We start from the raw sequence: 26087 nt of genomic DNA on the forward strand, positions 1-26087 counted from the left end.
CCTACCACCAGAAAAACTTTTTCGGCGCGATGTCATATGTCGCGCGTTCGCTCGCTGCGCGCCGTTCGCCCGCTCACCGCTCCCCGCTCGCCGCCGTCTATCATCGATCGATGCGTGACTCCACCTCTCGCTATCGGATCTTGAGAGATGTCAACAAATACACCATTTTGCATGTCTGCCGAATCCGGCCTTCCGCTCCTCCGTGCACTTATTGGCTCAGACGTTTTTCTTAATTACGCGATAATAATTACGGATTTTGTAAAATGGTATATAACTTTTCTTCTCAGTTTGACCCAATCTACTATAATCTTTGGAGTGGTCCAAATCGAATCCGACACCCTGTATAATTACTAAACTATTTTATGCTAGTACTAATTGAAAGTGTTACGAAAAAATACCTAAGAAAATAATTAACTGCAAAATTCTCGAAATGTATAATATGTACAAAGGTATAAACCTTGCAGCTTTAAAAAAACTTTTTTTGAAACTGGATTATGTATATACAGGGTGAGTCATTTTTAACATGACGACCTTAACTAAATCGTATTGAACACTATCGGAATCCGAAAAAAAAGTTTGGCATATTCACTGTTTTTTTTAAAATAAAATTAAGTATAATGAAGTTTTACTGCTATATTTTTAATTGCATGTTATAAGATTTGGAATTTCATGAAGAATATATAAATTTCAGTTTTCTTCGAATAAATAAATATCCAAAGAAACCATTTAACCAAGATCAATATTCCACTTCTTTCATGTTGTGTAATACACGTGTGTAGCCGACAGGTTGTCTCGCGGTGTGCGATATCGATATTATCTAAAGTGATCGACTTCTTCGGATCAACCTACGACTGAATCAGCGACTTATCTGTATACCCGAGAAATCACGTGCGCACTCACGCGTGTGTGTGTGAATGAGTGAGTAAGTGAGTGAGTGAGTGTGTATGTATGTAATCTTCAAGTGGTCATCTTACTCTTGTAGGATTTGTTTCATTGTAGACAAATAAATAAATAAAAGTTTTATTGCGACAAAACTTCTGTCAATTCTTTTTCTGACATACTATTATTATGCAATGCCAAAAATATATTTTTTTTACTTAACAAGATTATTCAACACATGTCTGACATGTTTCTCTTTAACAAAACAGACTTGTCAATTGAATAAAATAAACGAAACGATGTTTTTAAAGCATTTCCTACCGTTTTGATCTTGGATAATTTTCAATCACTTTTAACATTATCTCTCTTTTGATGCGATAAAATCTCGCGGTACTTGGCGAGCAGCAATTGTTTAAATGAAGAAAATGTTTTTTCCGACAATGTGCTGTTTGCTCGCAGCTGCGTTGGGCGGTATGCAGGCCGGCATGACGCTCGGTTGGACGTCGCCAATCCTGCCGTATCTCACATCGACGAAATCCTTCCTTCCGCAACTGTCCGAGGATCAGATCTCGTGGATAACATCCCTGCTGGCGCTGGGTGCTATTGTGGGCGCCGTGCCGGCTGGTAAGATCGCCGATCGAATCGGTCGGAAACGGGCTATCCTCTTGACGGCTGTACCATTCGCCACGTGCTGGCTCACTCTGCTTACGACCGCGAACATCGTCAGTATATATGTCGCTCGATTCATCGGTGGAATCGGCGCCGGGGCGGCCTGCGTCCTCGTGCCGGTCTACGCCGGCGAAATCGCTCAGGCATCGATTCGCGGAGCCCTAGGCGCCTTTTTTCCCCTGCTCTTCTCCTCGGGGATCATGTTCTCATACGTGGTGGGCGCGTACTGCTCCTACGTGGTCTTCAACATCGCCTGCTGTGCCATATTGGTGCCCTTCGTCCTGGGTGTGCCCTTTATGCCGGAATCGCCCTTGTGGCTGGTGCAGAGGGATCGTAAGGCCCAGGCTGCAAAGGTGTTGACGATTTTGCGGGGATTGCATTATGATATCGCGGCGGAGATAGCCATTTTGCAGAATGATGTTGATAGGATGGCGAACGCGTCGGGCGGCATCAAGGATCTCTTCGGGACTAAAGCCGGACGTAAAGCCGCTGTCACCTGCGTGGGACTCATGTTCTTCCAACAACTGTGCGGTGTAGACGCAGTTCTATTCTACACGGTCAACATCTTCCAGGCGGCAAACAGCACGATCGACCCCTTCCTGGCGACCATTGTCATTGGATTCACCGAAGTCGTAATGACCATATTCGTCGCTACCGTAATTGATAGGTTAGAGCGTGATAAATCTCAACATATTTTTTCAAATTTCTTAAAATTCATGTAGTAGCTTTAGATGAAATGTCCGACGATTATCCTCCGCGCATCGAGATTTCTTCTTCTCTTTTTCATAACGCGGAGTATCGAGTTCTATTTAATTTATTCGATTCCGTAACTTGGATTTTCATTAAACAAACGGAGACATTAATTCTCATGAATTTCCTCAAATATCTTCAAGTTCATGTATATACAGCGACCATACGACAATTGTAAATCGGTTGCGTCTTTTCTTTCTTCAGATTCGGCCGAAAGCCGCTCCTGATAATATCCGGCACGATGATGACCGTTTGTCTGAGCGTCCTGGGTTACTACTTCAAGCTCAAGGATGAAGGAAGTGACGTGAGCACCTTTGGCTGGCTGCCGCTGACCAGCCTCGCTCTCTTTAACATTGTCTTCTCGATCGGTTACGGGTCCGTGCCGTTCACGGTAATAAGCGAGATATTTCCGCCGGAAACCAAGGGTGTTGCCAGCAGTATGTCTATCGTGGTGCACTGGAGCTTGGTGTTTGCCGTCACCAAACTGTTTCCGACTATGGAGGACAGGATGGGCCAGGCTGTGACCTTCTGGACGTTCGCGTGCTTTACCGCCGCATCCGCGGTCTTCGCGTACTTCGTAGTACCGGAGACAAAGGGTAAGACTTTGCAGGAGATACAAAGCAAGCTTCAACGAAGGCAAAAATCGAAAACGGAGTATCAGGTGGAACCGATCTGAAACTATCCATGTCCTGCGTTCACCTTGTCGCACTTTGGTAGCACCGAGATTAAGGAACGGTCCATGGAGGTCGAAACGCTCAATTTTCTGATGGGTGATTTTTTCCTTTTTACAAGAACGTATTTATTGTAAGCGAATATTGACGCAACTGGCAGAGTTTCTTATCTTTTCTGCACGTAATGATTGTACGACGAATGACTTTCTGATATTGTAAATAATTATGTAATTATTGTACAATGATCTTTCAAATAATGTAAATACCCAACATACTGATGTGTGTACTACACAACAATTTTATATATTAATATGACAAAATATGTATATGTATAAATGACTATACTGTATATCTTATAAAATTATATAGCTGTAACTATACAATTATGTAGTTTTTATAAATAAAAATATATTTTACGTATTTGGAATAACAAAATTGAACGAGAAATGAAATATCAATGCCAAATCTTTTTACCGAAACTTCATTTTTCAAAAATTTCATTAAAATAAATGCAAAATTATTCAAAACGCTACACGTTTTTTTACATGTTGAATAATTTTATTATTTGAAAAATATTTTGTGCGTTTTATCCGTAATATTTCTTCATTTAATTAACAAAATTTTGTGTTGGAAACGATGTTATCGACAAACTAACGTTCGAGTTAAAGTGAATTCCATCCACTGGATGTCACACGCTACACGTTCGTTACGAGAAAATGTATGTGCTAAGAAATAAGCACGGAGAGAACCATCATATTTCTTCTCGCAAGCTGATTGCAAATTGAAAAATGTTGCAATGTTTTTTTTACTATTTAATGTCGCTAAATAATAATTTGCAACAAATAATAATGCGACAAATCTTTTTCGTCACAGTTAACGGCACTTGTCTTTCTTATCGAGCCATGGTAACAGGAACGAACAACAACTTGCAGTAATCTCGACTTGGAAACTTCGTTGTTATGATGTTTAATATGTTTAAAATATTTGTGATGTTTAATGTCAAATAGAAAGTGCGACCTCTTTATTAATCATGTTCTCCTAATACATTGTCGATTTTTTTCGAGACATTTGAGGAAATTTTTGAAATACAGAACATTGTTGAAAATTGAGAAAGTTCTTGGAATTTGAAATAGTGCGACTTCCTTGCCGATCATGTTCTCCTTATATTTTGTCAATTTTTTAGACTTGGAAAATTTTGTGGAAATACAGAAGATTCTTGGAAATTGATGGATTTTTTAGAAATTGCAAAAATTCTTACTATTGCTAATGCTGTAAAACAATATTGCTTGATTGCATTAGGCATTTATGTTACTTTGTATGCAAATTTTTACCGTACCATAAATTTTAAGATTACATTTTGCATGATTTGTTTACGTATCGTTAACGTTAAGTTTAGGCGAACTTTTTCATGTAGACAATACATATGGTGTCATCAAATGCACCTATTATCAATGGTGCAGAACGATATCACTTCGTTACATTAGGCATTTACTTTATGTATGAAAGTTTTAATCCAACTAAACCTTTATAGTCTAACTTTTACTGAACTTTTATATAAAATAAGTTGCAGAGTTAATCATAATATGTCTAGCTCTGTAACTTATTTTAAAAGCATTCAACTATTCTGACACGTTTGCATTTTTTTAACACAATTTATAAACGTGCATTTTTTAATTTTTTCGATACATAATTGTAGAAAGAATCTTCGAGACATTTACGTCGACAGATAAAATCCCTTTGATTTTAATTAAATCCACTCGTCTTCTGCGGTCACTACTTGTTGCTGCGGTAGAACATGCCGCATAATATCGCGTAATTTTCAACTGATAAAGCAATTCGGTCACCAGCAGAGATATTACGCTAAGTTTCACAATGGGGAGATTACAATGGGGAGTTTGATTCGAGTTAGGGATCAAGTTGGTATGATGAGGCTAAAGGAACCCTATTCTCCACGTGTATTCTTCAAACGTGCTTACAATAGCGAAGTCCTGTTTGCGACGTACTTTTCGCAATAGCACGTGCTTTGTACTTATTGTTAGTATCGCTTTAACGCGATTACATCGCCTTACTTGATGCAAATCCTCGTTTCTGTGTTTGCTTTTCCGTGTTATTGCGAACGGTGATTGCGAAACAAAGCAAATCATAATCTTTGTAAAATCTGCGCAGTGCGGTGTGTTGAAAAATTGTGTATGCAAAATTTATCTATGGACTTCTCAATCAGATCAAAGTAAAATTTTCTTAATAAAATTCTCATCACGCAATATTTCTTTTACATCTCCTTGATTTTAGTTATTGGACATCTTGATCACTACGCACTGCATATTAAAATCTATTTTTAAAAAACTCTGTTTCTTATTTTAGCAGAATCTTGACTTGAAAGTTTGTTATCAAGATGTTTAATATTCAAATTTTTAAGACTGCAGAAAGAGACTGGCGTCCAGATAAATCTTTGTAGAAAATTCTGTTTCTCAACAAAGAATTAGACATTATTTTGTCAAATATGTATATGTCACCAATTATAGGTGTGTACACTTTCAAGCCATAATGAGTAAAAAAAAGTTTCGTTAATAATTTTGTGCGCTACGTAAGATTAATAGCCGTCACGCTTTTGCTGAAAAGAATACGGAATCTCTCATGAAAGCATAAATAAATGAGCAGGCATCAGCACTTGCCGGGAGATGAGAAGTTTGCGGCGCTATAAATCCTAAGTAGGACTCGGTTTCCGGAGGTTTGAACAACTTATCCTTCATAAGTCCCGCTGATGACGTTCCACATTGTGGAGTTTCGTCGTCCCTTTCCGCTGTCTCTGAAGACTATTATGGTGCGAGAGGACACGCGAGAGGTGGATGAAAGAGAAGTTGTAATCACATACTCTGTAAGGATAGTTGGACACATAAGAATGGATGTGGAAAGCAATATCCGGCACATCCGTCTCTCCAAGCCTTTAATGACAAGCTTTTTATTGTTGTTATAAAAATGCTTCGATCATTTCGTAATATATTTATCGAGAAGAGGATTTGTCAGGGCTCTTTTATATATTCATAATTTTCCAGTGAACGTTCTGATTTATGCAAAGAACATTTCTATAAAATATATTTTTTCTGGATATCTCGTCTCTTCAAAACATGATATAGATTTCTTAGATTATTAAAAACTTGGTAAGTCTTAATCCAGTAGGACTTCAGTACTTTCGCGCTTGTAAAAATTCTACTTATGATTATCGCGCGATCTAAGTCATGTGTGTAAATATTTTATAAAATCAATCAGTACACAGTAAAAAATCGTGTGTTTAAATGTTAAAATTTTTTTGCGTTACGACTGTGATATCGACATTTCTTAAAAAATATTTCAACTATTCTAATTTGTAACTATTTGTTTACTTGTCCTGTCTGTTTCTATTACATCACACTTAAGGCTAATTTTATTTTTTACTGTGTATACTACATTCTAAATTAGAAGAGTAAAGTAACATTTATGTTGCGGTAGCTCATAAAAATTGTCTACTAGGCGTTCGTAAACACGGAATGGCGTTTTGTCCTCGATCTAAATCCCTTGCAATACTAAATCAAGGACAAGATATATGTATTTCACAATTCACAGTTGCAACTAGATACATACACGAGTGGAAAACTGTAAGCAATGTTGATCACACATACGTGGTGAAGGCGATGAATTACATCGTGGCTTATCTTACATCAGTAGCTTATCTTAGAAGAAATATTACGAAGCATCATGTCGTGAGACAAGGTTTTGTAGGAACCGTGCGTCAAGATGCATATTCAGGTACAACTGTTACATATAATCTTTTAGTAGTCAAGAATGAAGAATCAAGACTCAAGGCTGAGATTTTCTTGCATCCACATGTCGCAACACTGACGACCTCCTCCCTCCCCTCCTCTTCGATTGAAGGGTAATAAAAAATATATTTACGTTTCGTATATTGTAACGATTCTAATTTTACTACACACGGGATACTATAAAAACTGTAATTTACTTTCTTGCAAATTGAAGCAAAGATAAATTGACATTTGAAAATATCTTTGATGAGAATTGAAGGAACGTTCACAGATAAATTGTACACAAATGAATGGGACATACCATGAAAATGATCGCGTACTAATTGCTTGCAGCGCAGCAGCTGCGTTTGATTGCGGGAGTTCGTAATAATTGCGAATTACTTCCTTGTTATGCGTCACCTACTTCGGCACGTACGCTGTTTTTAAGAAGTATAAAACTAGCAGGCATTTAACGTCACAATAATGGCGAATCCTTTAATGACTAGCTGCTAATTGTTATAAACAGTTTAACAATTGAGGCTATTTAATAAATTTCATCGTGTGGATTGTACCTAGAATTCATTGCGCTTACTCAACTCAATTTCAATCACCCCCTTGGCCCTTAAACTGGGTGGGAAACTTATTACAAGATTGCTCGCGCAACGGAAATATCTTCACTTTATACTCGTGGGAATGTACGTTCAGATACTTTCCGAGGGTAATGTAATATCCAATAAGTTTTGAAATTCGTGTGGCGCAAGTCTGAGAGAAACGTATATCCAAACCCATGTGTTCGCGAATCGTAAACATTATTAGCCACGCCGTACAAAGAGGATACACACGTTTCAATCGTCTCTATAATTAACCATCGTTACCATCAGTTACCTTTGAGATCGAACGCAATTTCCAAATCGCATTATTCAGAAGGCGACACGAGTAGTAACGCTAATAGTGCAATAATAAAATATGCGGCATGGATTTTCCATCCCGAATTATATATTGTTGGATAATCCGATTAGATGGGAAAAAAATCACATCTAGCTTAAGAGACCAGATGGAAGTCGGTGCAAAATAACGTCTCGTATATTACCGGCGCGCTTAAGATTCTCTCCCTGCGTAGGTCATACGTCACCTATTAAATTTAATGTCACTTTAATCGCCGGATTTATATTCCTCGGATATCACGTAACTTTGCGGACCGATTATCTCCATTTTAATTCAAGGGAGGGGAGGATAATCATTTAATAGAAGAGAAAAATGTAGTTTCCAAAAGGGCAGAAGAAAATTGTTATAGGTATGTATTTTTTATCCGATTAATAATAACAAATTACCTGATACAATACGATTATTGGATTGTAGTTAAAATGTGGAAATCGACAGAGAAATATATTTTCGGAAGAACTTGAACAGAAGTTGCAAGCCTAAAATTTTGATTAAATAATTAGCAACATCATTAATTAACGTCAATTAATTTTATTTATAATACTAATTTGATAGTCTGTTTAAATTTCTAAAAAAGTTTTTTTATTTATCAAGTTTAAATTCGTACGTTTGGTTCTAAAATTTTTACGTTTTACAATGTGATAGATTGAACAAAAGTCCATCATATTGATCACTGAAATAACGTTTTTCGCAACTTGCGGTTCTGAGAGAAAGTAATATCTCATATTTGCAAATGTCATTTATCCTATCCAAATGAAACTAGTTTTAAAACTTGTCAAAAACGGTCAAATTATTGCGGAATTGTTAATGAAATTGTCGATTTTTGGAGATGCGGTGTCAATTTTCTAGTGGCGAAATAGATGACGTTACCTAGCAACATTCAATGAAATCACAAGAAAGTCACGTTAACAAATTTTTGATCCAAAGTACCGAATTTCATAACTTATAAAAAGACAGACGAAATGTATTAAAAAATCTTAATATCACGTAACAAAGAATCCGTGTCACGATTTTCTTGGTACACGCTGAGTATACGTGATAAGAAGACCGCTTAAACTCAATCGCCAAGTCGTTGGGAAACCGATCACAGTCCCCGGCTAAACTGTCGACGCTACCGATTTCATTAACGGAAATCCGTTATTCCCGATAGCGTTGGATGGTTTTCGCTGTTACCGCGAAATCCTCTCGTGTCATAAGAATGATAATCGCGTAAGGACGAAAAGGATATGCCGTTCGCGGAAGAGGGGGAGTAATTTTCACCATTTCGCGCATTAACCCGGCTCTCATCAGGCGGAATCTGGTGTCGATTGGCGGATTAATTACAGCGCGTGTCCTGCGGAACGGGGGTACCGTTCGCCCGGTCGGTCCGCCTGTTTGCCGTATCCTGCTCGCCACGACCTCCACCACCGCCACCGCCGCCACCGCCGCCACCACCGCCACTGCCACCACACTTGCAGGGGGGTTGGCTGCGCTCGTTGTGGGTCCACGGGTGGGGGTTAGCGTCAGTGGCAGCGGGTGGGTGTTCGTGCAGGTGCAGGTACGCGGTACCCCCCACGACCATCGCCGCCGTCACCACCACCACACCAGTACCAGCACCAGCAGTAGCGGCCACTAACACCATCACCATTTCCGCGACCGTCCCTTGCCACCTCTCCCTCGTTCTCTCGCCGCGTACTCGCGTGTGTACATGCCCCGAGACCCCGCCGTTACGTGTGTACGTACGTACGCGGCTACGTCGACGAAGATTCCGTGCGGCCGGCGGCGTTCTCCGGCTCGGGGTGGTTCGATACGCGCGCGCGCGCACGATACCGATGGGGGTTCGGTGCCGACAGTGCCGCCACAGCTCTCGGAAGAGACGCCCGTGATTTTGCACCCCCGCTCGAGCAGAATTTACCGGACTATACGACGAGGGTGCACCACGGCTCTCTCTCTCTTTTTCTCTCTCTCTCTCTTTCTCTTTCTTTCTTTCTTTCTCTCTCTCTATCTCTGTCCCTTTATCTTTCTCCCGCTCGATCCTTTCCTTTTCTCTCCAACTCCCGCTCGAACGTCTTCTCTCTTTACCGCGGACTGTCCCTCTTTCTCGCTTCCGGCTTTTTTCTTCGTCTTCACCGTCGTCGTGCCCTTTGCCCGGCCGTATTATTCGCGTCGCGACCACCGTCGTACCTCGCCGGATGACGAATGACGAGTGAGTGCTGACCGTGTGGGGGATACCGCGGAGTCGATCGCGTTGGTCTCACCGTCGATCCCGACGCCTCGTGGTGGTGGGTGCTGCTGGTGATGATAGTGGTACGCTGATACGAGCCGACCACGCTGCTCTACGAGAGCGCGCGATCGTGCGTGGGCGGACGCGCCTTCCCTTCCATCTTTATCCCGGCCGGTGTACACCTTGATGAACAGCCTGACTAATCGCGTCCTGGCCGCTTAGTCACCGATGGTTCGCCCTCGGAGTCCTCCTCGCGTGATTCCGCCGCGAACGCGAACAAACGTTGAGAGGATCGGGGTGATCGACTGGCAGGCGACGACGCTTCGTGTGTTTCCGACGTGCACTTATTCAAATTTCACCCTCGCGCAAAGCGGAAAGTAAAAAACGAGAGTCCGCCAACGACCAGGAATAAGAAGCAGGAATGCGCGTTTCCGCGCTTCCGAACTGCTGATCGAGCTATCGATCGAGGGACCGCGCTGCAATATCACGATTTACATGACGGTTTACGTGCCACAGTGACGTGGTTGATGATCGATGACGACGCGAGTCGCGAGGGCTCACGTGGTCGACTTTCACTCGCTACCACACGCATATATTTATCATTAAATTCACCTGGACTGTCGGCGAAACAGCTCGGGATTCTAAGGGCTGGTAGACGCGGCTGGTCGATCGCTTATAGCAGGTAGTACCATGACACTCGACGGCTGCCGACATTCCAAGTGAGCTATGTGCAGGCACGGACTCCTTGACCTCTTAAAGTCGCGACACGGCACAAGGAGTATACCACGCGAGTATGTGTAAACCGCTCTCGACGATGCGGCGAGGAGGATAGGCTCGTGAACGACGGTATAACTCGAGGAGTTAGCGATCGAACCTTCTGTGATCTCGAGAGGTTCGTCATTCGGCTCGAAAAATACCGTCGAATCGTGCCTTGCATGCGCTTTACCGTCGCCAACTGTGACACGGCGTAATCTATCAAGACGCAATGACACGCGTCATTGTTTCCGACAAGCGGGATCATTAGAAACTTCAAAGTGCAGGAAGCAGCCAAGAAATCTCCGTCGCCATCCGTCACACGCGAACGCTTTCCGGTATCGGTCGTCAATAATAAATGTACCGGGTATTATCTATTTATCTAACATTTTAACGCGAAGGGGGAAAACGGACCATCGTGTAGTGGAGTTTTGCAGCACAGTGTATCATATATCAATCTACAAAGCTGCTATCTTTTGTATTGTGAACTCCCGGCCTCGGCTCGCGTGGTCCCGTGCGCGTTTCAAAAAGAATCATAATCCTCTGTATTCGAAAGAATATTTTTCAATACGGATTCTACGACAGTTAATTGACGAAAATGTAATCGTCGAACGTGAAATTGTTAGAAAAGGATGTCTCACGCGAGCTTTCGCTGGCGTTGCGACGAAAGTTGAGCCAGCGTTCCGAAATAGCCGAGATGCAATCGCAATGATCGAAGCGTCGTACAAATCGACGAGATAGAGAAAGACAAATCGGTAAGGCGGAATTGCAGGCAGCGCGATATATCGCGTAATCCCAAACGTTTCAAAATCCTGCTAGTTGGTCGACCGATAACAACGTGGTGGCGATCGATCGGCAGCGATAGAGCACCGAGGTGATCTAGCGATAGCATGAGGCCGACGAAAGTGGTACAGGATCGAAAGGGATGATCGAGCAAAGGTCCCAATGACATCTCGGCGGGGCGGGAGCGAGGGGTATAAAAGTCCTCCCAGCCCTCCGAGCAGCGGTTCGGAGGACAATGGCTTCACGAATCGACCCCGGGTGGCCGGGCTCTACGTGAAGAACTTGAGCAGAGAGGAGTTGGATGAGTTGGCCAAGGAGGGAATTTACGGGCCCACCGGGAATCCGAACGACCGACCCAGAGACAGTGGTAGTCAGAGGAGTCTCGATATTCCGGCAAGTAGCAGGGACTTGGACGGTCAGGATCATCTTAGAGGAGCGACTTCCAGGACACCTCAGCCACCCAGAAGATCCGGCGCCGCAGGCAGATATCGAGAACCTGGTGGCGGATTATCGGATTTAACACGGAGGGATCATCATGGCTCGCTCCCGATGGAAAGAAGTTGGCCGAGGCGACCGGAGGATCGTCCCGGGCAGGCTTCGCCGGAAAGGTTTGCCCACCGAGGGTCCACCGAGTTTCCTGTCGGCTGGAGGGAGTCGTTCGTACGTTCCACCGCTAGCGCATCGCCCAGAGCAAGTTCCATCGACGTGCGGGTTACCGGCGAGGATCTCAGGGTGCCGGCCCCGCGCCGTTTCGGGGAAACTCCAAGGCGCCCTGAAGTACCCTTGCCCTTGCCCCGTGTCTCTTCGTTAACAGGAACCAACGGGGATCGGAGGCAATCGCCGCCACCATACGCGGGTTTAAGTCCGCCCAAGTATACCGAGTACGAGGAACCGAGTTCGCGGGCAGCCAAGATTTGCCCCAAGACTGCGACGAGAGTCTACCAAGTCGATGACAAAGAACGTCCGAGTTCGCCGTTGTTGGATGAGAACGAGGAGCATCCGCAAGCGTTGGCAAAATCGTCGGATTCGCGCGTTGACGCCGACAAGGCAGACAGAGTTACGAGTCCGTCGGGGACGGAAAAACTGACCTCACCGGAATCCAAGAAGAGCGAATCCCCGCCGATGAAGAGAGTTGGTTCCAGGACGCAAGACAGCACGAGGCTGCGGCCACCGTTGGCCGGAACCGCCGGCACCTCCGCCGATTCCGGCACCGGCGATTCCGGAAGCGCCGAGATTCAGGCGGACGTCGTGACACCGCAGGCCGCGTCGGGTGACGTTCTCGACATCCGGGAATCCAAGATCGAGGGCAGGTCGTCCGGTGCGAGAACACCCGGCAGCAAGGGTGGCAAGCAAACGGTCAAGCCGTTCACCAAGGCAAGCAGGTTGGAGAACAGGACTGTGCAATTAGTGCGCGAATATGGTTTTCAACCCAAGAGAAAGATGTCAGTGGAAGATGGCGCGGTACTGCCAAACAAATTCGAACCGTTCCCAAACGATCTCTATGGCAGGCCATTGGAGGAGATCGACAATTTTATCTACGACGAGGTGAGTTTATCTCGCGTGCATATCTTTATTACTTCATCTTGTGCTCATCGTCAAATCAAATCTAGAGATAAGTTTACTTTTTAAATCATTTGATACATGGTACTTGCGGTATAGATTGGCTGAAAGACACGTTATAACTGTCTAGAACCGAGTTGATTCTTCTTCAAATATATGTTTTATTTTTTTCCGTGCTCAACATATCCTTTGTGAGAGTTATTCAATATTAATTTCTTTAAACTGAAACAATTTTACGTACTAAGCTATAGCGAAACCAGAGCGCGATTTCAGTTAGGTATAACAGTTGCCAACTTATCATAGCCATATCTTAAATTCACAAAGCCTCGGAAATGTTAAAGGACCACGCGACCGGGGATCGTTATAACGCGACGCCGCGATGCAATTTCAACGATCGCGTATTTCCAGTTTATATCGCCGAGTGTTGCCGAGAGCAAATATCGGGCGAACGTGCACGATTTTCGTTTCTGTAAATAAATTTCTTCGGTCGTAAAGCGAGTGAAACAAAGGTGGCGGGAAAACAGTAGGTGACAGTAAAAAAAAGGAAAGAGAATCTGTCGGGGAGGGCAGGGGGAGGGGAACGGGAGTACGTGTGTGCGCAGAGCAGACGAAAGGGACTTGAAACAAAGGTGGAGGAAAGAATTGCGAGAGAGACGAGCGTTCAAAAGAGGATGGATGGTGAGAGGTCGGCAGTAGCGAAGAAGTGAGGTGGCAAAGAGAGAGACGGGGAACCACCAGGAAGGGATACGAGGTGAGAGAAAACGAGGAAGAGAAGCGAGAGAAGGTTCGACGCGAGGACAACGGAAAAGATTAAGCGAATTCGCGCGCGTGTGTTCGTGCGCTACACATCTATTTATATTAAAAATCGATCGACCGCGACTATTCGTGACCTGTTCTCAAGTAAGGAACCCCTGTCGGATCTGCGGGAGATTATGTGGGTCACAACACGTCGGATTCCTTTAATTACTCTCGCCCTTCAGTTATCCTTCGCTATTGGCGAGACCTTTATTTATTGAACAAAAAAAAGAAAAAATTGCACCTGTGTATCGCGCAGAATGTTCGGAATTTTATCGAACGACTTCCAGAGCTTTCCAAGTATTTTATGTTCAGACCTTTCGCTAGGCGCCAGTTAGTGAGAACGCCTCACGTTATTGAGATATCAGACGTGGAATATGAACGTTTAATGTGTCAGTACAGAATCTTTCGTGCCGATAACATCTCAATCTCTCGATCGAGCTCGATTAAACAATTATAAAGATGAAACGTTTATTGTACTCGACATTTGCAATAAGTAATCTCGAAAAAGGGACGCACATAAAGAGAATGGTACTTACCGCTCGTGCAATGTCTGTATCCGAGAATCCTTCGTCCTGTGTGCCATCCTGAAATCCTGTAGCGATCTGAAACAAAGAGAATTGTTAGATGGAACTTACAGTACCGCGTTTCACGCAGAATTTATCGTATTATAAATAGAGTGTGCAATATGCAAGTTCGTAGTTTAAAGGTTAAAAGATACGAATTCAGCTTGGTGATTAAACCAAAGAAATCTAGCTATTAGTTTTATGATTCATTCTTGGAATTTTTCAGTAAAGCGAGAATTACTGGCAGCATCAGAGAAACAAACCGTGATATTTTTCCTCGTGGTGATCTGGTAAGAGGAAACTTTCGCAATTTGTCTATCGGAATAACGTAAAAATCGTGTTAATGCAACTTCCATTATACGCTTGATCGTAAATTGTAATAGAGTGTACGCGCACGAGCGTACTGAATTTTATTTATGATGCTGAAGTAGCAGGTCAATAGCAGCGTCAACGTATCCAGAAAGAAAAACCTCAAATTTCGTTAATCTTGTTAAACTTCTTTTATGTAGAGCGATATGATTCATCACTAAATGTACGTATTCCTTTAATTGTTGTTGCATTAAAATATAATGTCGATATTATGCATTAATTTTCTCAACTGAATAAATTCTTTTGCGAAGGATATTAACCCAAGATCTTTTTTCTTCCATAGAAGATATAAAGTACATGAAATTTCAACGTTAACTAAATCAGTTATGCACATTTTATTACTCGAACAAAATGGTTGAGAGACGCATAATAAAATTACATAATTAAACGTGTGTATTGGTAATTATAAATGTTTTCATTTTTCTTTCTCTTTATGAGCTACTGCGTATGAAATAAAATTGTTGAATGAAATTATAAAATCTTTCTTTACTACAAAGATAATTTCTCCAGCGAGATTTAATTACAAAGACAGTTATGTTAGAAGATTTCTCTCTTAAGATTACAAACGGACGACAAAATACCCGCAATATATAATATAAGAATTATGTTAACATAATTTCAATTATACTTTGCTCTCGTAAATTATCGTAACGGACGTGCTTGTACGCGTTTATCCACAATGCTCGAGTGCCAGTTCAATACCAACGTCAGCGTGACCAAGAAGAAAAACCTTAAGCTTCAGTAAGCTCGTTAGGTTCTTTATGCAGGAGAGCAATGAATCTTTCTTGAACGACCGGCGAGTTGTTATTGCTCTCCTCTTACGTTCGCTTTTTCAAAATGAAAAGGAGCGGGCATCGTCATATTTCTTTCGCGCTATTTCTGTCACAGCCAGAGCAAAAACTGCCGGTCCACCGAGCGAGTTAATGTATCTTTAATATCGCGAGGCGCGGGAGAGAATAGAACGTTCGGCAAGAATGGGAAAGCATTATTTATCGGATGCAACGCTTCACTACCCTTAACGAGTTATTACGCTTTTTGGCATCGCGAGAGGAAAGTCCTCCGGGGGTTTTTTCCCGGGTCGGCTGGTATCATCATTATTATCAGATTCGATCCCGACCGCTTCTCTATGATATGAGTATGGTAAACTAGTTTGCGGTAATTATGTTAATACTTTCGTCGGCACTTTCCGCTATGGTATACGTGTATTTCGGATTGCAAAAACGCGCTTCGCAATTGCCACGATAATGGAACAATAATGCTGAATGTTGATTTTTATCGAGGCCTGTAAGACGATTCCGAAATTAAAATATATTGGAATGTTTCCAATTATATCATTGCAGTTTTATTAATTATTCATTTTATTTATTTGCAATGATATATTCTTGGACGAGGAATTATTCGAATATTTTAGATAAATATATTTTTCAGATATTGACTGAGACGGAATTTAAAATATTATAGCTTAAATGATGAAAGAGAGAAATTCACAGAGATTATCCGAGGAAAATAATCACCGAGTTTTTTCTCTTAAAAAGAGGGAAAAGTAACTTGGGGCGGCATAATGAACCGCTTTTTAAAATCTCCGCGACGTTTCGATTATATGTGCGTCTCTCCAAAGGGAGGTAAAAATTTTTCCAATTAAATATGGATGAGGATACTTAATGTAATTGTCACAATCGTCTCGCGAAAAGAGGCGAGAAGTTCTTCGTGATGCTAAGTTTTCAATATCTAGTCTGGGCGTTTCGTAGGTGGATCACGTATGCGATACTTGATCCGCGACATTTTTATCGTCTGTCTGCTGTGTACATACGCAAATTGACAATTTGGCAAGAAAGATATGTGAAAGAATATTGTCTCGCTATCATCCATCATGGAATCCAAGAATTCTATGTTTCAGAGAGAAAACATAATCTGCATTGTTAAATAGTCTACCTCATTTTGTTAAATTATTTGCAATATTTATATATATTTATCATGGTATTTGCCAAGATTTCAATAAAAAGAAGAAAAAGTTAAATTTGAAAATCGACAAAGAATCTATTATATATAGTTGCCCGATAGTATACTCTAGGTCAAGCTACACGTCCCTAACAACCAAAGAAAACGTACTGAAATTGCTGAATGGCACTGATGAAGATACGTCACGTAGTTTTCTTTACTGTTCCCTTTCAAAGTTACATCTTGACCCGTTTCTTATGGACTTCGTAACTTCTATCAGAAATCGGAAATCTATTGCTACCACCGACAGTTCGGTGCCTACGACATAATTTCCACGAATCCGCACTAATTTCACGCTACTGGATCAACTACTTTTGCCTAATTATTTGATTAACCGCACGATGAATAATTCTATCCTAAAACGCAGAGCTTGGCCAAATCCGATACGTCCTCGAAATATAGCACGTTCAGCTGGAAAGGAAATAGTGGAGCTGTGCAAAAATTTTGAAGCAAAAATATGCATGGAAATGTAGCCTCTCGCTAACTCGATTTTTATTGTATCTATTATTCGACCTGATCTTGCTAGATATGGAAAATCGGTCTTGCAATATTTTGAAAGTAGGCTTTTTATGTATAAAAATTACAGTTTCCTTCTAGAAATGCTTACAACGTCTTTACGTGTTAAAATGTTTTAATTTTTCAATGATATTATACATTCACGCGACTATCTCAATTTCTATCAAAATAAAGTCTATATAAAATTTGTTAATAATGAAGAAAGGTTTTATCATCAATTTTCAAACTTATTCTTTTAGCTTATAAAATGCTAAACATTGTCTTGTGTAAATTAAAAAATCGAAATCTACATTTGTCTCGAGAATTTAAATATTAAAAGATTTCTTAATATTTTTTTTATGAAGAAGTGATTTTTTTGTTTAAATACCGGTAATTTTAACACGTTTGTGATCATAGAGCTTGGAATCGAATTAGTGCCGAATGTTGTACACCAGGCGAGATATCTCGCAACGCAGAGCTGCGTAAAATATCGATGATAAGTAAAACATCAAGGTCATTCAAACCTACGGAAGCTACGATACCCGTCGCTACATTTAATTTCCACGAGACACGTGATCACGCGAACTCTTTGGAGCAACCTCACCTTAAGCGGAAGCGAAATTCGTACAAGTCCCATGGCGGCATGTTGTTGCGAGGAAAGTGGTTCGGTCATTTTACCTGTTCTCCCTCTTAAAAAAAAACGGGGTATGAAAGGGAAAAATGCCGATCATAGCGAACGATAAGAAAACTCGCGGTCGTTCCGTAACATTCTCTGAAAAGAACTTATCAACTTGCAAAGTGAAAATTCTGCTTCTTAATGTCACATTCTTATATGTATAATTGTTCGTTTACAATTGCAAAGAATTTTTTAATTAAGTGTTATACTTATTTAGAATTAAATACTAAAGAGATAGATTTAGATTAAATACTAAATAATAGATGATCCTTTGTTCATGATAAAAAATAAATTAATTTTTAGAATAATATTGATTTCTTTCCTATTCTGTTTGAAATTCTATTCTTTTCTTTACATTTCCTTCTCGTCTTGATGCTTAATACAATAAAATTACCAAGTCGAAAGCATTAATTAAATTTCCGGTTAAAATTCATGATTGAAAGAGTAACAATTTGATAACTGTTATTATAATTATCTCACTTGACTTTCCAATCGATAATAAATGTGGGTAAATTTTACAATGACTTTATAACTATTAATTTAATGTTTGTTATAGCGGTATCATATTTATTTCACTGTAATAATTTCCCGGTGAAAATCAATAGAATTTTATGGCATGCTAAAGAGAGCCGATAGGAATCTGTTTAATCTGACTGAACCGCGATAAAGTTAAACACGCTTCGGGTAATTTCTTTCTCCAGCGATAAACTATCGTCCATCGTATTTCCGTTAATGTTAGATTCAACCGCCATATTTATCTTTGTCATAGATATTCTTGAAATCAGTTGCGATATATTTCCAGATGTACCAATCCGCGAAATGAATACCGTGCCAGGTCAGAACCGGACAATTAAAGTAGGCCGCATTTCCGTTTAAATTAAAATTAATCGGCCGCAGTATGAACTTTGTGTCACATTGCGGTCAACTGTTATGACACCTGACATTTATGAGACTCGCCATGTATACAAGCAGGCTCCAAATATTATTGCCTTGGAAAAAAAGGAAAGAAAGGGTTATTATTTTATTCTTTCAACGCTACGTTATTACATCAACCGATAACGTCATATTGCAACAGATTCATATCTAAGGCATTTTAATTTCTTTTCATTTCTTAGAAACATTCTTCATTATATTACAAAAGCCTACTTTGTCATAATATCGTAAATTATCCCTTGAAGATTGTATATAAAAATTAGTTATACAGAAACTGGTTTATTGTACTGCGATATATCCGTATGGTACAATATGTTTTAACACTTTACTAACGAACTCTCCGATGAAATTAATTTTTTCTCCAGCGAGAATTTTCAGTAAATTTTAAATTATATACGTATATTTAACAGTATAAATCAATAAGTATTCGCGAATTAAATTTTAGAAAGACTGTGTCAGTTAATTTTACCCAAGTTCTTTTTGTCAAAAAGGGAATTCGGGGTCTTTGCTAAAAATGTTTAATACTAAAAGCATGCACACAGAAAAAGATTTGACGAACTCTAAATTCAACAATGTGCCATGAAAAGGAGGACACCTTCTATAACTGTCCAAAACGTATTTCGACAGTAATAGATTCGCACTATTATTTCATAATTTATATTAATATCGCGTTCCGTTTTCCAGAAATCGATAAATGACACTCCCAAAGACATTTTAAGCGCTTAGTGCAACGACGCGGCCATAAAGAAGTTCGACATTTCTGCTACAAAATGCGTCACCGATGATGCACAGAATTAGTAGCGGAATTTATCACTGGTGCGGCATCTGCACGCGATACAAACTATCCATAACTTATATCCACATACCACGGCAAAGTATGTCACAGAAATATGCGGTTAACGTGATAAAACCAACTTGTAATTTCGCGGCATTTCCCGTACGCGACCATCGCACGAATCGTACTTCTCGTGATGTTTATCGATGTAAATTTAAAAAATATTTGTTTATTAATAACCTAATTTCTAAAATGTCCAAGCACAGTCATTAAAAAGGCTAACAGATTCAAAAAAGTATATTCCTCTCCCTCGCTTTCTATCGTAAGAAAGCAGATTGTGAATAATTCCTTGTTCAATTTTACACAATACACTTTTCGAGAATTTGTTCACAATATACAATACTTGTTGAAAATACTACAGAAAATTAGACTGTTATACGTTAAGATTATCAGAGAGAGAAATCCTTGTCTAAATTTACTATATATAGCATAGATATGTTTTCAACATTTCGACAATTAAATCTTATATAAATCAGTTGTAATAAATCGTTCTTGTATGTATTTCGAAACGGCACAAAACTTTTCTGCACTAGATAAATAGCTATGTTCGCGATGTTTAGATTGTTGTTTTCTGTTATGTCGTTACAGTAACGGGACATTCAAGTACATACTGTTACGTGAGTCTAGCGGAGTATCTTTTGCCCAGTCATGATAAAACAATATTAATAACGAGTCGTATCCTTCATAAAAATATTGTGCGCTCGCGAAACACGTTTCTAACTCGATGCTCTACATGGCGTAAGGAAGAAAAGTTTCTTCGATTCGCCGCTATTAATTTTATGAGTAACACGCATACACCTGTCTGCTAAGTTTCTTTAAGTCGACAACTGCGAAAGAATATAATGTAAAATAAAGCCACATAATCTCATAGCTGTCTACAGTATGATTTATACTCATACAGTCTGCGTGCTCTATGTATACGGTAATAGTTGCAGTAAACTTCATTGAAATATTTAATAAAGGAGAAACTTTTGCCCTGCCCTTTCCTCTTTAGAATTTGACACGTAAGGCGCGTCTTTAAATTTTCAATCTACAATTCAGAGAGATATGAACATAATTTCACTCTGAATGTTCATGTGCATTTCTATTTATTATTTCTGAAAAATTTTTTATCTAAAAATATTATTCAATGATTGCATACTACTTTCCCGCATTTTTTCAGTTTTAAAATCACATTTTATTTAGTAAACTTTATCGGAAAGATTCTATTAAGATGCGATTAGATGTATAATACATTCAATGAGCTCAATAATTTTTAAAATGTTTGACAAGAGATCTTTGCAGAAATCTTTCTAACTTGTAAGAGATAAGTCATATTTTCAAGTGGCTAGCATTACACTGTAATTTTTGTCTGAAATAAATTCGTCCAAAATAAATGGAAACGTGAATATATTTAAGACGGGTTAGTAAAAACGGAAAAGAAAAATAAGGACAGCAGAAGGAACATACGAAAAAGCATAGACTCCTTTCCTTTCCGTGAGAAGTAAAAAGAGGAGGAATACGGCTAGAACAGAAACTTCCATCGTTCTTTTGTTCTTTTTTCTTCCTTCTCTCTCCGCCTGTTTTCCTCTCTTCGAAACGTATAATTCACCGCGCCGACGCGAGAACGGAAGATGCTGTAAGGAATAGTCCTCGTGTAAAATGGCGTTTAAAATATTGCCGTAAACTCCGAAAATCGAATTATTCGACCACTCGTACAATCTATTATTTCTTCTCCTCGTAATCTTCATTATCCTATTGCGAAATAATGCAGAAAGGATTAACGGTCGAAAGTAATTTACAAGGTATAGAAACTAATGCGATTAACGATAAATTGAGTTTTGCAATCGGATTTGATGCTTTAAAAAAGCAAATATCTCGAGGGAAAAAATGATTATAATGCATGTTTTCCGTTTTTTTTTAGAAATAAGACAGATATTGAGAAATTATAGATTACCGAACCGATTGTATTCTTCATTGTATCACATTTTTTATTTGTTGTGTATTAATTGAGTTTGCCGGGAAATGAAGAATTACAGTTAAATTACGTGATTAATAGCACCATAAATAACAATACTAGCGAACATCAATGAGCGGAAGAAACATCAATCGTTTTTGAGTAGTATTAATCATCGCGTGGACAGTTCTATCCATCAGATTACGTAAATCTGTCGATTGTGTTAAACGAATGAATTGTCAATTGCAAGATGAGCATTTAATGTTATCGCAGTCAACTGTAACTCTCGATGCATACACTTGTAACTAATATAATATAATTTTGCGCGGATTAGAATATTTAAACGATACTGTTATAAAAGAAAAGAAAGAAAAATGAGTAAGTTCCAGTTAATATCTTTTGTTTATCAATTACATAATTAATATAATATACATTATCTTATATTATAAATATTATAAAAATTAATGCAGTAACATCTTTAAAAAAATTGAATATAGAATTTTATTTTCGACTTCCAAAGAAAATTTCTTTCGTATTTTTGCATCACTAGTGGGTTAAAGAAATTCGTGAAAATAGATGAATTCTCAAAGTTTCAAAAAAAGAGTGCTGTTACGTGAATCATATTAACAATAAAGTACATTTCTTGTCAACAAAATTGAAAGCTGCGCCGTTCTTTGTGAACAGTATAACTTCGATTATAGTTGCTTCATCTAAATATGACATACGAAGGGTTTCAATATTGGCATCACGATCGTCATACCAGCCAAATGTTATGGCTCCAAATAAAATCAGCGGCAACACAAATATTGAACAGACGCTGGCCGAGTACGGCTGCGTAAGAAATTTATCGCGATGTAGCTTCTGTGAGAGGAAATGCGGGAAGACGAAGTAACCGAAGGGGAATGAGAACCTATACTTGCCCGATCCAAGTATACGACGACGAAAATTCGTTGCAAATGAGAAGTAACGTATACTGTGTAAGCACGACAAAATAATTCTCGCCATCTTTTGACGCGGCATTATAAATAAATATCTTAAGATTATGAAAACGTAAAATTATGCGAGTTGGTATTAACTCGCCTTCAAAATCCAAATCCGCTTTCTTCACCTTTGGCCTTTCGCAACTTTTCCCTCCGCGATGTTTTTCCCTTTTCACGTGCTAACCAACCGAGAATTCTTATGAACGCTAATTGTAAATTCATCATGTTGAAAGAAAAGAAAGCGAAGAATATTAAAATATATATTATAATATTTCTAACATCCGACTTTACGGTAAACGATCTAAATTTACTAGACTAAGGGATTTTTACGTCGTGTTTCTAAATATCCATTTACAGTTATGCTAATCATTTCATAATTAACACAATAATTTTCTTTCAACAATAAACATTGTTAAAAATGAGATTTCACATGGATCCTTTCTTATCTAAACCTTATAGATATAAAATAAAAAAATGTATAATGTAGCGAAGAATAATGTAGATTACACACAATATTCAGCAACTACGTAGCTTTTTGCATTTACTATTATGCCCACATTAAATTCGTGAACAGCAGACTTCTTCACGCAGCAGTGGTAATAACCTCTCATTATTGAGCCATTAGGCTGTCGGCATGTCGGAAGTATATCGCGAAATATGAGGGAAGCCAGCAATACAGCTTCACAGTCGTAATTTCTTTATGCTTTTGATTATTGCTCTCGTTATTACTTCGTAAACAGTAAAGAATCTTACAATTTAAACACGACTTGAATGTGTTCCTTAAGAGAGAAACGGGATGCGATTTCGATACTTAATTTTATGGAATGTCATTAGATACGATCATAAATGCATTCTCAAGCCTATTCCTTGTAAAATTCCCGTATTTCTGCACAACGTGGCACAATACAGGCCGTAAACGGCAGAAACGAGCTTCATAAGTAGCCCGCCATTCGAATAGTTTTATTCACGGTCTTGCGTTTTATGACATAATGGAAAATCGTCCCACGAATAGAAATCTTCTACAAATTTAAATTAAGATGTCTCAGTAAAGTATTACGAAGCAATAAGACAAAATAAAAAAATAAAAACCGTGAAATAATTGCGATCGTTTCTATTTTACTTAGGAAAATAATTATATTCGATTGCAGTATAAATTTATTGGTAATACTTTTGCACGGCGGCTCACAGTGGGCGCGTTTGAAGTGCGTCCTGCTTAATTTATCGAGACATTGCCAGTTGGGTGTTAATATGCATAGCAGTGCAGCTCAATATATATAGCACAATGCATTATCTCGTGGCATCGTTAGTGCTACGTTGTTGTCCGTAATCAGGCCATCGTAAACGTAACAGACAACGTCACATTAACCGATCGTAATTGATTTTCAAGAAGAAATGATTATTTTTTGCACGGGCAATGGACAAAAAATGCGAAAAGCTCCGCTTCATGCTCGGATACGCGCGATTTCCAATAAAAGGTTCGGCATGCCCGGGCAATAAAAAAAAAATTTAGACGGCCATGAAGCTCGTCCCAGTTCTCCCTGATGCCGCCAATGAAATTAACTTCAATCAACGATGATTGCATGCACAAGCACCGTTAGTTATTTTATAACGCGCGGTCAATTTAACTTGGTCTCACGAAGCAACGATAATAATTCGTTTAACGCAGATATGTCTCACCGCGCGAAACTTTGTAAAACTTGAAAACTATTGGGAATAAAAGAACAACATTTATAAATCCAAGGCAGTCGATCAATTAAACTGCGCATTTAATATAGTTTTGGTAAATAAAACTTTATGTACATTCGATTAGCTTGAGAAATAGAAAGGGGAATTTTCTCTGATGTACTATAACAGCTGAATCAGTTGAAGCTGTACAAGCAATAAAACTTAAAAAAATGACGAGTAACCGTACAGGAATAGAATCTTGTAATTTAAATTTAAACGAGAAAAGATAAATATAAATACAAAAATAATTACTAGTCCTTGTAAACATAATTTATATTCTTATAATTGTGCTGTATATATGTGCATTCTTATAACTGTGCTATACATTTTTGTAGTTTATAAAGAAATAAAAAGGTGAAGTAAATATAGCAAGTAATTAAGCGTTAAATTAAACTTTCCAATAAAAGTCGACTTTTTATTCGACTCTAGACTCGTATTAGAGACGAATTGCTGAGATGACTTTGGGTCAATATTCATGGATGCAATTTTAGGTTCGTACGATTGAATTGCACCGAAAGGTTCCGCGATCGCGGTCGAAACGATGTTCCGTTTTGAGTTTGCAGATACGCGAATCGCGATGCCAGATAGAGCGAAATCGCATTGGCATGGAAGCGTGGCGAGAGGCTTGTTATCGTTTCCCTTGCTGCGCTATACGAACCTCACACGGCCGGCATCGAATACAACTGACAGGCACTGCATCGCACAACCAACTTTGATTGCAGCTTATTTGAATTGATGAATGGCGCGGCTACGCGGCTCACTGGTCTGATTAAATTGCGTCAACCGCGGAAGCGTACTTTATGACGCTAGTTGCAATTGATAATATAACGCATCTAGCAAATAGGGCGCATAATTTAGGCCGAGCAGTTCAATCGAACTGGATGATGGTGCTACAGTAATTTTACCGGAAACAAACTCTTAAGTAAATTGACGTACTTGAAGTAATCTACGGGGAAAAAAACTTATGGTGCGCTGCTACCGTCAACTACGTACGTGTATAAAAATTGATCTATTTAATGTCTATTCATTCCTTTCAATGCTTTTATTCCATACGTTTTATTTCCAATAAAAACTATTCATCTCCATATAAAAATGTTCATCGTTTTTCTGCATTTCATTAGACGGATTATAATCTCGAAAAGATATCAAGAAGACGATTTCTCATTTAACGATCAATGAAATTACCCGAGTTTTGAGTCACAAATAAAATTAATTACATAAATTTGAAAACAACACACTATTTTAAAAATACACATTTTGCATCACGCGTTGTTATAATGGCAAACAAAATTTTGTTACGCAGAGTACGAGAATACACACAACATTTCTCTCTAACCCAATTAGCTATTTGCATACTGCATAACCACTCTTCCTAAAATTTGTCTACAGAATTTTTAGCTTCCGACCTTTTATATAAATATGCATAGCGAATTAATATGGAACTTCGTAATGTTTCAGAAATACGACATTTAGCTATACGTTATTATAGCGAGCCGTTTATTCTTCGACAGTTCTATTTTGCCGCACACTTGATATAATCTCATTTGAGAAAATATAATCTGGCAAATAAAAGACAGATAAAACATATTATCACACAAGTCTACTTTCTGGTATACGTTTACGGCTATGAAATATTTTTGCAACCGCATTTCCATTGTTAGATCCTTTCGAAAACAACGACTTTTCTCTCAATATAAAATGGGCAACTATCGGAATCGATTGACTAGCGGCTTATATCTGCCGGCGATCTTACAGGCGTGTTCTAAATACGGATCAGCCTATTTTCTCCCTTT

At 39.2% G+C, this 26087-nt stretch overlaps 3 protein-coding genes across 5 annotated transcripts in view; 2 read left to right on the forward strand and 1 right to left on the reverse strand.

Annotated features, from left to right (window-relative positions):
- Nucleotides 1-3316, forward strand: part of LOC105562629 (facilitated trehalose transporter Tret1-2 homolog) — a 10105-nt gene extending 6789 nt beyond the window's left edge. The window contains exons 2-3 of one of the 2 annotated variants that reach the window (XM_012013623.1): nucleotides 1339-2215; nucleotides 2503-3305. In XM_012013623.1, the coding sequence (XP_011869013.1) occupies nucleotides 1339-2215; nucleotides 2503-2974 (1349 nt within the window). In that variant the 3' untranslated portion in view covers nucleotides 2975-3305. Of the gene's footprint in view, nucleotides 1-1338; nucleotides 2216-2502 lie in introns of both variants that reach the window. The other variant, XM_012013622.1, reaches the window with a different exon arrangement.
- Nucleotides 1-26087, reverse strand: part of LOC105562631 (tight junction protein ZO-2) — a 76132-nt gene that overhangs the window by 26110 nt on the left and 23935 nt on the right. For both annotated transcript variants that reach the window (XM_012013624.1, XM_012013626.1), the window contains exon 3: nucleotides 14321-14386. In XM_012013624.1, the coding sequence (XP_011869014.1) occupies nucleotides 14321-14386 (66 nt within the window). The remainder of the gene's footprint in view (nucleotides 1-14320; nucleotides 14387-26087) is intronic.
- LOC105562628 (sodium channel protein 60E-like) overlaps nucleotides 9501-26087 on the forward strand; it is a 74706-nt gene continuing 58119 nt past the window's right edge. Inside the window, exon 1 of the mRNA XM_012013621.1 lies at nucleotides 9501-12971. Coding sequence (XP_011869011.1) covers nucleotides 11589-12971 — 1383 coding nt within the window. The 5' untranslated portion in view covers nucleotides 9501-11588. The remainder of the gene's footprint in view (nucleotides 12972-26087) is intronic.

Source organism: Vollenhovia emeryi, unplaced genomic scaffold (assembly GCF_000949405.1).
Source record: "Vollenhovia emeryi isolate VEMERY1.0 unplaced genomic scaffold, V.emery_V1.0 DF939185.1, whole genome shotgun sequence".
NCBI classification, from domain to species: domain Eukaryota; kingdom Metazoa; phylum Arthropoda; class Insecta; order Hymenoptera; family Formicidae; genus Vollenhovia; species Vollenhovia emeryi.